The following is a 12,712-nucleotide window of genomic DNA, read 5'->3' on the forward strand; positions in this document are numbered from 1 at the left end:
AATTTAACAACTTTTTTTCCCTGTAAATGTCCAACTTTTTTCTTGTAAATTTACGACTTTATTCCAGTAAATTGATGAATTTATTTCTTGTAAATGTAACATTTTTTTCTCGCAAATCTTTGACACGATTCTCCTAAATTTATGACATTCTCGCAAATTAACGACTTTTTTTCCCCGCAAATTTACAACTTTTTTCTCGTAAATTTTCGGCTTTATTCTAGTAAATTTATGACTTTTTCGTAAATGTACACATTTTATGTATTACATTTTTGACATTATTCTCGTAATTTTATGACATTCTCGTAATTTAACAACTTTTTTTCCCTGTAAATGTCCAACTTTTTTCTTGTAAATTTCCGACTTTATTCTAGTAAATTATTTCTTGGAAATTTAACATTTTTTTTCTCGCAAATCTTTGACATGATTCTCCTTAATTTATGACATTCGCGCAAATTAACCACTTTTTTCCCACGCAAATTTACAAGTTTTTTCTCGTAAATTTACGACTTTATTCTAGTAAATTTATGACTTTTGTAAATGTACACATTTTATGTATTACATTTTTGACATTATTCTCGTAATTTTATGACATTCTCGTAATTTAACAACTTGTTTTTTCCCCCGTCAATTTACAACTTTTCTCGTCAATTTACGACTTTTTTCTTTTTCATTTTTTACATTATTCTTGTAAATTTACGACATTCTCGTACATTTTTTTTCCTGTAAATGTACAACTTTTTTCCTCTTAAATTTACAACTTTATTCTTGAAATCTCAGCTAATAATTTTTTGTCAACGTGGCCCTAATACTCCGTTGCACCCTTGGAAAAACAGCGCGGTGAGACGATGGAAGCCACATACAAGAACGACTCGGACTAAACGCACACAGACATGCTAGAAGTGTTATTTTCATCTGCTGCATTTATTTTGTCTGATGGAAGTTAAGCTTTCAAGGCTGGTGTTCAACTATTTCATGTCTTCATGCGAGACACCTTACACAGTCACACAATTGGAGTAAATCATTTCAACGACATTCGCCGTTATTCGCTTTAATCTGCCAAACCTCTAAAAGGTGAGCGTGTACGTGGCCAAATTCAATATGTCGGCTCAACAGAAGTAACGCCGACTCCCTCTAGGTCAGGTGGTTGCCACCTAGCAATTGTGTAGCAGAGCATGATCATCCCCTCCGCTGGGAAACACTTCTCCAACATGATTAGGAGCCCAAACACACCTACAAGATGATGAAGTACCTTGCTGAGGAAGGTGAAGGTGATGGTCCTCCAGGCTTGAACCCAAATGAGCACCTGTGGGGCATCCTCAAGCGGAAGGAAGGAAGGGAGGAAGGTGGAAGAGTGCAAAGTGTCTCACGTCCACCAGCTCCACCAGTGATATCACCGCTGGAGGAGTCGTCTTGTATGCGTATCTGGTGAATTCCATGCCCAAGAGGATTAAGGCCGTACTAGATAAAAACGGTGCTCACACTAAAATTCACACTTTGGGCGCCGTTTGGACAAGTGTTGCCAGTTATTTAGACATTAATGGCTGTGTGTTGACTCGTTTTCAGTGGATTGTGAATCTATACGGATATGCAAGCTGCACACTGACTACTCTAAGGTATATTCAAGTTTGCTTTGTTTAAATATTCCCCCTTGAGAAAGAATAAGAGGACGCTTGTATTTAAAATTCTACCTAACAGCACGTTTATCATTGTGGTGGATGTGATAGCCATTCAGTCAGTCAGACAGATGTTCTTAGTTGTTTATTTCTCTTGAACCAACAACCATCTTTCTCTGAGACAAACTGGAATTCGAGGCAAATAATAACAAAGAACCATTAAACAGTTCCATGCATAAAAGTGTGACTGACATGAGGATGACAGTGAGGATGAAGACATAGGGGACGACTTGAGTGGAGTTTATTGTGCCTTGGAAGCCCTCAAGAGGGTCATTAATGCTCATCAACAGACATTAACTATGCGGAGTGTAAAAAACAACAAAAAAGAAGAAGCAGTACTGCTGGTATGCTCGCTTGGATTCCAGACAACAATAATGAGCAATCAAGATCGGACTACAGTATTGCTAATTTCTTATTACTGCTTGGTATGCTAGATAGTTTACAGTGAGTGCGTGCATGCACATTTATTGCACACCTGTACCTCAAATAAATACACAAATAAATATAAAACTTTTAAAAATAAATAACAGTAGATCAAATTGCAGGATGTGAGCCCAAAAGCCGCCCCATGCAGTCAGTAAAACAAATATCTTCATGTGCTCCAATGCAGTATTTTGTGCGACCGAGTATTACGGCCACATTGGAAAAAAAAAAATCGGAGATTTCAAGAATAAAGTCGTAAATGTACGAAAAGAAAGTTGTAAATTTGCGAGAAAAAAATTAAATTTAGAAGAAAAAAATGTCGTAAATTTATGACAATAAAGTCGTACATTTGTGAGAAAAAAGTTGAAAATTTACAAGAATAAAGTACATTTACGAGAAAAAAAGTTGAAAATTCACGAGAAGAAAGACTTAATATTATGTGTCGTACGTGTCGTACGTGTCGGAGGGAAAATAGAGCATAGCTCTTCAGGAAGGAAGTTTGAGTTTTTTCTCTTCCTATTCTCGTCAATTTACGACTTTATTCTCAAAAAATCTCAGATTATTTTACTACTCTATCGTAGCAGGCGTTGCCTGAGACTGAATCTGAAATTTAAAAAAAGTCGTAAATTTATGAGAAAAAAGGTTGTAAATTTACGATGAAAAAGTCGTAAATTTCTGCGAAAAAAGTTATAAATTTACCAAAAAAAAAGTTGAACATTTACAACAATTGTACAATTGTAAATTTACGAGAAAAATTTAAATTTACGAGAATAACGTCTTAATATTACGCGTCATGGTGTCATACGTGTCAGAGGGAAAATAGTGCATAGCTCTTCAGGAAGGACGTTTGAGTTTTGAGTTTTTCCTCGTCAATTTATGACGTTATTCTCAAAATCTCCGATTATTTTAATAGTTTGGCAGAGCAGGCGTTGCCTGAGACTGAATCTGAGATTTCAAGAATAAAGTCGTAAATTTAGGCAAAAAAAGGTTAAATTTACGAGAAAAAAGTGAGTTTACAAGAAAAAACGTTGTAAATTTGAGAATAAAGTCGTAGATTTACGAGAAAAACGCCGTAATATTACAAGAATATAGTCGTGAATTCATGAGAAAAAAGTCGTAACATTACGAAAATAAAGTGGTAAATTTATGAGAATAAACCCAGAAAATTATGAGAAAAAAAGTTGCAATATTACGAGAATGAAAGGGTAAATTTACGAGAATAAAGCTTTAATATTACGCGTCACCGCGTCATACGTGTCAGAGGGAAAATGGAGCATAGCTCTTCAGGAATGATATTAATATTTTTCTTGTCAGTTTACGACTTTATTCTCAAAATCTCACATTATTTTCATACTCCGTTGCAGCAGGCGTTGCCTGAGACTGCTGAAAATGACCTTTGGAAGTATTACGACATTATTCTCGTAAATGTACTACAATTTTTCTCGTAATGTACTACTATTTTTCTTTCAACGTGGCCCTAATACTCCATCGTAATTTCCAGTACAGAGGCTGAGGGTTTGAATCATCTCCACTTCTGTTAGATCAGAAGTATTGATTCATCAAATTTATACAATATTCTTACTCTTATAGCTGCTACCATGCACAACATCTGAATATCGATAAACCTATACCATTATTATTATTATTATTATTATTATTATTATTGTGCTTTATTTTAGCCAGCTGTCTAATATTACTAAGGAAACTACAGTTTTTGTACTGAAAATCCAAATAATTACAGCAGGAAATGTTTTCATTATTCAGTAGTTGCAGCCTTTATTGAATGATTGCATCAATATTTTGGGGGGATGATTTGTGTCTCCCTTAATAAAGTAATGAATACCTGCAATGCAAAGAGCTGTACCCCATGTAACCAACCATTTTCCCATGAAAAACATATGTGCTCACCCAAAGCAAATACTTCTGAAGGTTCTCAGCTCCTGTATTAAGCACAATCACGATGTAGCTCAACTTCCCTAACTGTCATGTTGTATTTTAGAGAGCAAACTGAGATTGAGATGAACTCAACAGCGCCTCTGCTGGTTGCAGCCAAGTAGTGCACTCTATTTTGCCTGGATTATTCGTTCTCAAACTGCGGTACGAGCACTACTAGTTGTACTCAGGTTCCCTCAAGCGGTACTCAGGAACACCAGAGATGTAATTACATTAGACCAGTCAAAAGTTTGGACACATTATCTCATTCAAATGCATGAGAAAGTGTCTCAGAGCTTTTGACTGGTGGTGTACTTATGAAATAACTGTGCAAATACAAATGTATTAAGCGAATAAACCTTATTGTAATCATTTACAAGCCACATATTTGAAGCTAAACCATGATGGGAAGCAAAGTAGCAAAAATGAGACAGCGGGACCTCGGTTAGCTAGCTCAGTGTATGTCGAAAACGTACGCAAAAGTTTTGCCTCGCACACATTTGCGTACATTTCCCATTATGGCGTACAATATGCCACACGTCTTGTCATGTTATTAATACACTGCATGTGACAAACATATTGTATGTTCTGCATTTTGTGTTCTCTCTGAGCAGCGGCGGGTGCTGTTGACAGGTCCGCCCCGTCCAAAGGCAGTCACAAGCCACGATGTGGAGCTCAACGCAACCAAAGTGCAAATGAATCACGTGGGTGGGAGCTCGCCCTGCTTTCAAACGCAAATGTTTCTTAATAAGCAAGCCTGGATGAAAGAGGAGGGTGTTATTGTGTTTATATTTTATTGTTAGTCCACACTGTGTTCCAAATTATTACGCAAATGATATTTTTCTCTGATTTTGCTAAATAGTCAATAAAAAATGACAGTCATCATAATTTACCGGTACAATTTGAATGTTATTGAACAAACCTCCCAATGAAAACAGTATTTTTTTCATAAATACAAACTTCCAATGCACTGTTCCACATTATTATACAAAGCAGAGTTTCCAAGCATTTCAATGGTTGTTAAGAAGCGAAAATGGTCGTTTGTTGCATTCGCAGCACAAGGAAGTCATATTTACTGAAAGCAAAAGCTATTTCAGTCACTAACATCTGAACAGGCCAAGTTCCATGTTAACATAAAGATCCCTTCTTTGATATAACCGTCACAATTCTTACATTGAACTTGGGAGTTTTTGGAGCGTTTCTGCATGAATTTCTTTGCAAGATGTCTGCCTCCGACCCTAATAGATTTTTTCCTCAATGATGCCCCATAGGTTCTCAATTGGGTTAGGTTCAGGAGGGGGCCATAACAGCCAATGACAGGTAGGTAGGTATTCTTTGCGTCATGAGATGGTGCATTGTCATGCATGAAGGTTTGCTACAGAAGGTACGGTTCTTCATATTGTACCATGGAAGAAAGTGGTCAGTCAGAAACTCTACTTTGCTGAGGTCATTTTCACACCTTCAATGACCATAAAAGGCCTACCGGCTCTCTCCCAATGATTCCGATCCAAAACGTGACATCACAGCCTTGTTGAGATACGCTGGCCATACACAACTTCATCAATCCAGCCCTCATCAGTAAACAGGATTGTTTGAAAACTCATCTTCATGCCCACTGCAACCGTTTCTGCTTGTGAGTATTGGTTAGGGGTGGCCAAATAGTCTCTGGAGGATCCTACACCTTCAGGTTCATGGGACTTCAGAGGCACCACCACCTTCAAATACCTGTTTGCTGCTTTGGAATGGCTTTTTAGCAGGTGCTATCTTGATTCCACACCTTCGTCTAGCAGAAACCTTCGTCATTATGCCTTTACCAGCACAATCCCAGCTGTCATCTGAATCAGCCACAAATTGAATCACCGTTCGAAATTGTGAATTATTGAATGTTTTCATGCCTTGTCCACGGCATTGCAATATTTTGTCAGCAAATTCTTTCCCATAGTGCTTGAAATCTGTGGCAATGCTAAATAACGTGGAACATCATTTAGTAGTCAAGTAGTCAAGATTGAAATCAGGAATCCAAAGAGCCCCAAGACATATTGCCATCCATGAATTTCATTAAAAAACAACAAAAAAATATGTTTAGGACACAAAAATCCTAGTAGCATAATAATTTGGAACACAGTGTATCGCTACTCTTTATTCGTAAACTGAAGAGGATTATCTTACAATTCTTCGGGCATATGTAAGTCATTGATAAGCCTACTGTATTGTCGATATTGTGAAGCACAGTTGCTATTACATATATTCACCACAAGAGGGTGCTGCTCTGAGCCTCGTTAATGTGAGCCATAGAATAAACACAGCATAATCTGTGATTCGAAGTGCTAATTTAAAGGTGCTAATTTTAAAAAGTTCCCAATAGCCAACGTGCGACGGGAGAACTTTGAGAGGCGCTGGAATCAAGTTTACTTGTTGATCTAAACGTACGTCCGTGTAGGCTCTCAGTCGTACAGGAGTTGTCCTTCGAGGAAAAAGCTTCTTGAGACGTCATCTGTACTTCTGTGAAGAAGGTGTCGTTCATACCCAACTCAGGGAGCGACACTTCCCTTTTATCGGAGGTGTTAATAGCAGGAAAGGATTATACCACTACTCCGCCCAGGCTTAGTGTAAGGAACCAATAGGAGGAGGGTGTTGGCACACCAATTCCGCCCACTCTTACTGTATTTAAGGCCTAGGCTACCAGCACTTATTAGTTCGCTGACGAAGCTTCGGATGAGGAGCGAAACGTCCGACACCTTCTTCACAGAAGTACAGATGACGTCTCAAGAAGCCTTTTTCTCGATGATCTAAACGTAATTAAGGCGTTTTTACTCGCTTTTTTGGTCTCTCAAAAAAACAACACCCATATGCAAATGATATGCAAATTAGACGCCATCTAGCGACTTCTAGGACAGCCGATAGCTACTTTTCTTAATGAAAAGTTGGCAACAGTGCTCTTCTTTTCTTATTGATCAAAAATAACCCACAAAGGAGCCAAAGAAAGTTGGAAGTAGCAGCATTTTGGTAGCGAAGGGGAGAAACACGACTAAATTCAAGAAACAGCTCAAATCACATGTTGATTTATCCCTTTCATCCATCATTCCTACGTATTTCCAATTGTTTTCTGCATGGGAAACTATAATTGTAAGTGTTTTGTGTGTCCGGAAAGGATGAATCGGATTTGCATTATTTGTTATGGAAAAAATGCATTCCGTTTGAGTCGGAGCTTCTGAAACAGATGAATGACGCTGACCGAGGTTCCACTGTGCTAGCAAAGCTAAACATTTATCAGGTGGTGTTGGTGTACAATGTCTGAGACGTGATCAATTGGGGTTGAACCTTTTTCCAGATCAATAAATCAGTGATTGTTTCCGTGTGTTCGTACATGGCTGTGCATAGACGAGGGGAAACCTTTATGATTTTTTGTTTTTTTTTAAGATGAATGAAACGGACTGTGTGCTATTGTTATTTTCCTCGTGGTCCAACATAAATACAGTATTCACAACAACATTTCCTGATTGCTCTATGGCTATATACACATGTCAGCACAAAGAAATATCATCAGTGTGTTTTTAAGTGCTAAGTAAGAGGTGCATGTTTTTTTGTTTTTGTTTTTATGTACACTTCCACCAGCGGCATCTTCAAGTTGTGGTTTCAAAGTATGACTCATGGTAACCCAGGAGTAAATGTAATCAGTAGTATTGTCAACACCAAAAAAACCCAAAACACATTGTTATCAAAAGGACATTCCTTCCCTTGCAGTGTTTATCAGAGTAAAATCCACAAGACATATCGTAGTCCGTGTCGTTGAATAATCTTCATTCGTAATCTCATCCCAGTTTTTGCTTTTTTTTTTTTTCCTCCACCAAGTGAAGGATCTTTTTTTTTTCCCGAGAACCTGACTGGTGTTAGAATTGTGCTGTCTGTCTGTCAGGTTGTCGCCCACGCCCGTCCTTGACGTCGTCTGGTTCGCAGAGCTCATAAATAAAAGCCGCCTTTCGCCAAGCTGTGCTTTGATATGATACAGTGATACTGCCTCGTCCATTTTTCGCAAAGAAAAATGTCACGTGTGTGGGTTAGATTGTCTTTCAAAAACTTGCTAGAAACTCTGCAGCTGTTTTGTCCAAAGACGACCACCTGCAAAAAAGACAAAAATATGATGAGAAGGAATCTTCATGAGGCTGATTACTCTTCTCCCCACTTAAAGTGACTGCTTGCAGCTGGGCCTTGCTGGTTGTTTGTTTCAGACGCCTGCTTGTCATCTTTATTTTTCTTGATTAAAAGACTCTTACTGCTCCACCAGCCTCCCGTCTCTGCATCTGGGGTCCAAACTTTAATGCAATGTCACATTCAGTCTGTACAGTACAGATTAAAAAATAGATATTATCCGTTTCTCAATAGTATTTCAATTCAGTGGGACGTGAAAAAATGTCTGTCCTCCAGTGGGGGAATGACAGAAAATAACTGGGAATCACTGAATTAAATCACTAATTCAATAAAAACACAATATCATATTATAAATATTACACTTTGTGCTTTGAATTTCACAGCTTTTTTCAAATATATATTAATAAATCATACTGTTTCGTAGTTTAATACAGGCTATTAGTAAGAAATCAAAGCAAATTTTACATAGTTTTTGCCTAAATGAAACATTTTCCGGCATGAAAATGGCTAAATGAATTACAACTCAAATGTAAGGCATTCAAAGATGATTCGTAGTATTCTACACTGGTTGCCAGGTGTCAGTAATGTTACTGTAATGTTCGGTGGGACACACAAGCACCAGACTGGATTGCCGCAACAACAGGCTTTTATTGCAGGCTTGGATGATCTCACAACAGGCACAATCATTTGTGTGGCCGTACCCCACACCAAGTTAAAACTCAACTCTGAACCTCCGACGTCCCTTCCTGTCTGGCCCACACTCAACTCCCGTAGCACTGGTACACATTTACAGCAACACACACAAGCATGAGTCTTATTAGCCTTAAATGCCTTATTTTCTTTTAGTACCGTGTTTTCCGGACTATAAGTCGCTATAAGTATAACACGCACCAGCCAAATATGCACAATGAAGAAGAAAAAAAATACCGTATGTCTACTATATTGGGTAGTACGAGTGTAAAGGTGACTACAGGGGTGTTAATTCATGTCTAGGGGGCTTTACTAATGTTAAAAACTGTATTTACAAGTTTTTTGTGCTCTATCTACAAAAATATTCCATTGATAAGTAAGTATGGTAGGGTCTGGAACCAATTAACTGCAATAAACAAGGGATTACTGTACAGTCAAACCTGTCTACAGTGGACACTAAAGGGAAACGGCAAAAGTGGCCATTATAGGCAGGTGGCTGTTATAGACAGGTTGGCGGCCATTTTGAATTTGTGCGAGCACATATCAACATGTCTGTGATTAGAAGCTTGTTGTCTTCGCAGATACATATAATTATGCTGTTACATGTTGACCAGTAGAGGGCACTGTGGGACTGCGGATAAAAGTAGTAAAGAACTACTAGGTTAATAAACCGCTGTTAATAAAGCGATTAAAGTGCATCGGCGACGTGAGTCTCTCCTTCCCCACAACAAGGGGCATTACAGTATTGACCAGTGCACATTGTCTCACACCAGGAAATAAACGGTGTCACTGTTTGCAACAAGCTCCAAAGAAGACGGCTTTTTTTTATGTCGAACAACTGACAGTTTGTGTGGATCTTGTGAATGATTATGACTGAGCTAGGACTCAGTAATTAAAGTCTACACACGACTGCTTCATTGCTTAAAAAAGGAAACTTTTTCGTGCATGAAGCTTCTGCTTGAGTCGGCATTTTGGTCGCTATATGCGGTCAGATATTGACCAAGGAATATAAAATGGGTGGCCGCTGGCCGCATTAGACGGGTGACTGCTATACACAGGGTCTATAACACGCAAATTTTCTGCGGGGGATTTTTCAGTGGCCGCTATAGGCAGGTGGCCGTTCTATACAGGTGGCCGCTAAGACAGGTTTGACTGTATATGATATTATTTGATGTTTTCTCATAAGTGAATGGGGCTTTGGAGTTGATTTGAGTGTTGGATATATCAAAGAGTAGCAACAAAACTGATTTGATTGCATTATTATTTAGTATGTTTTACCGGAAAAAGCAAAAGTCTCTCGGTAAAAGGATAATAAATCAAAGCTTCTTCACGTAGTTGGTGCCAAATATCCAAATACCACATGGGTTTTTATTTTTTAAATTTTATGGTCCATGGTTTAGTCTTACTTACCGTGATCTGAAGAAAAAAACATTGTCAAATCTCCACATTGGGGTCTGTGAATCCCTTTTTCCCTTCGTTTACAAGGACGGGCTTCTCTGTTCTTGTGTGCCAAACGAGTATCTAATGGTTGGGGGGTGGGGGGGTGTGGGGTGGGGGGGGGGTTGGGGGGGGGGAGAATGAAAGAAGAAAACATCATTAGTAACACGCTGTATGCTTCAGATGCACATTCATTTCTTTCTGTCTTTTAACTCCCGCTCTGTTAAAAACTACTTGAGGGAGAGGAAAGAGGCATCATCCCAGTGTGACTGTTATCTTGGTTTAGATAGATCTAAATACTTTCAGCAGCTTCTTCTACCTCCGCATGCGCTATTTTGCAGCGCATGCGGAGTTGGTTGCAACATTAAGTTGTTGGTGTGAAACTCATGCGTGTTGTTTACATTGAAGTCATTTCTGGCTGATTAAACAGTTTTCTCCAACATTGGTTCTGTTGCTGCTGTGTTGTTTAATATACTTTAATATACCAAAGACAGCTATGTTTTCCTACCAAATTTCTCATTCACTCCAAATAATGAACGTTATTACATATAATGAGTTTGGAAACATTAGAAATAACAGCCTCTAACAGCCAGATTTGGTGAGATTTTGAGGGCATCTCTTATGAAAACCCCCTTCAGGTCACTCCATTGGCTTGTTATTGGATTTAGGTCTGCACTCTGGGCCAATCTAAAACTTTCTTGTGGAAGTATGCTTGGGTAATGAAACAGCGTGAAGATGCATTTTGACTTGTTTATATTTCCCTCCTAAGGATATATTTATGGGTTTATTTGTATAGGTTATACGTACATTGGTGTGAAAAAGTGTTTGCCGCTTTCCTGATTTCTTATTTTTACTGAACTTTCAAGACCCACAGAATATTGAGTTTTTGGACTACATAAACATTGAAACTAAAGAAACTTTAGACTCTCTTCTTTCATCAGAAAAAAAAGTTTGCTTCTAGCCTTTTTGGGTCTTTAGATATTGGCGGTAGAACATAGGGTAGTTTCAGCAAAAACACCTGATTTTGACCAAAAAACAGAGAACAACAACCTTTTTTTGCAGAGAAGCAAATTGACGGTGGGGTCTGCTGGATGTGGGGATGAATCCCTGCTGCTGACCGATCCAGACGGAAGCCACTCGTCAGAAGAATCAGGGTCGGGTTCTGAGTCACCCGACTCTGAACTGCTTCCGGTGTCAGGCTGCGGTGTCGCGCCACATGGCTCAGTAACGCTAACCACTAGCTTGTTGCTTCGACCGCCACTGTCAACTGCATTTGTGTCTACGTCACCTACATCACCCATATCACCTCTATCTTTCACGATCACATCACTACTAAAGGCAGATCCACCGCCAGACAAGCTCTGCAACAGTGTTAGCTGCCTGTTTTTTTGGTTCCGCTTTGGTCCCGCTTTCTGCATGTGCTTCACCATTTTCTCTTCTTAACTCACAATCCGTGTTTGTCATAGACAATCTGTCGCTTTGATCTGTAGCTCCCGCAAAAAAAGCAGACGTCTTTGGCATTCAACGTTACTTTTGAAAAGTCGTCAGTAGACGTCTTTGGCAATGAAAGAGTTAAGGGAAAAAGAAAATAGAAACCTACGTGGCCCTGTGTGAAAAAGTGATTGCCTCCCCCTGTTAAAACTTAACATACCTGTGGTTTATCACGCTTGAGTTCAAATAGAAAAGGTTATAAAGTCATTTCTAAAGCTTTAAGACCACAGTGAGAGCCATTATCCACAAATGGCCAAAACATGGAACAGTGGTGAACCTTCCCAGGAGTGGCTGGCCAACCAAAATAACTGCAAGAGCACAGTGACGACTTATCCGAGAGGTCACAAAAGACCCTGCAACAACATCCAAAGAACTGCAGGCCTCACTTGCCTCAGTTAAGGTCAGTGTTCATGACACTCGTCAAAAACAGCCTGGATGGCAGAGTTCCAAGTCCAAAGCCACTGCTGAGCAAACAGAACAATAAGGCTTGTTTCAATTTTGCCAGAAAAGACCTCTGGGAAAATACGAGACAAGAGTTGAACTTTTTGGAAGGTGTGTGTCCCATTACAGTAACGCCGCATTTCAGAAAAAGAACAGCATACCAACAGTAAAATATGGTGGTGGTAGTGTGATGGTCTGGGGCTCTCTTGCTGCTTCAGGACCTGGAAGACTTGCTGTGATAAACGGCACCAAGAATTCTGCTGAATGAGACCTCTGTTGGTGACAATGATGCAGCGGGACAATGATCCAAAACACACCAGCAAGCCCACCTCTGAATGGCTGAAGAAAAACAAAATGAAGACTTTGAAGTGGCCTAGTCATAGTCCTGACCTGAATCCTATTGAGATGCTTTGGCATGACCTTAAAAAGGCCCTTCATGCTGGAAAACCCTCCAATGTGACTGAATGACAACAATT

The 12,712-nt window shown here is 39.2% G+C and overlaps 1 protein-coding gene across 7 annotated transcripts in view; it reads right to left on the reverse strand.

Moving 5' to 3' along the window:
• Positions 1–1,743: 1,743 nt before the first annotated feature.
• The window catches only part of b3gat1a (beta-1,3-glucuronyltransferase 1 (glucuronosyltransferase P) a), a 126,297-nt gene continuing 115,328 nt past the window's right edge, over positions 1,744–12,712 (reverse strand). For all 7 annotated transcript variants that reach the window (XM_054793341.1, XM_054793338.1, XM_054793336.1 and 4 more), the window contains 2 exons: positions 10,278–10,388; positions 1,744–8,147 (listed from right to left, as the gene is read on the reverse strand). In XM_054793341.1, coding sequence (XP_054649316.1) covers positions 10,302–10,388 — 87 coding nt within the window. In that variant the 3' untranslated portion in view covers positions 1,744–8,147; positions 10,278–10,301. The remainder of the gene's footprint in view (positions 8,148–10,277; positions 10,389–12,712) is intronic.

The sequence above is a fragment of the Dunckerocampus dactyliophorus genome, chromosome 12 (assembly GCF_027744805.1).
Source record: "Dunckerocampus dactyliophorus isolate RoL2022-P2 chromosome 12, RoL_Ddac_1.1, whole genome shotgun sequence".
Classification (NCBI taxonomy): domain Eukaryota; kingdom Metazoa; phylum Chordata; class Actinopteri; order Syngnathiformes; family Syngnathidae; genus Dunckerocampus; species Dunckerocampus dactyliophorus.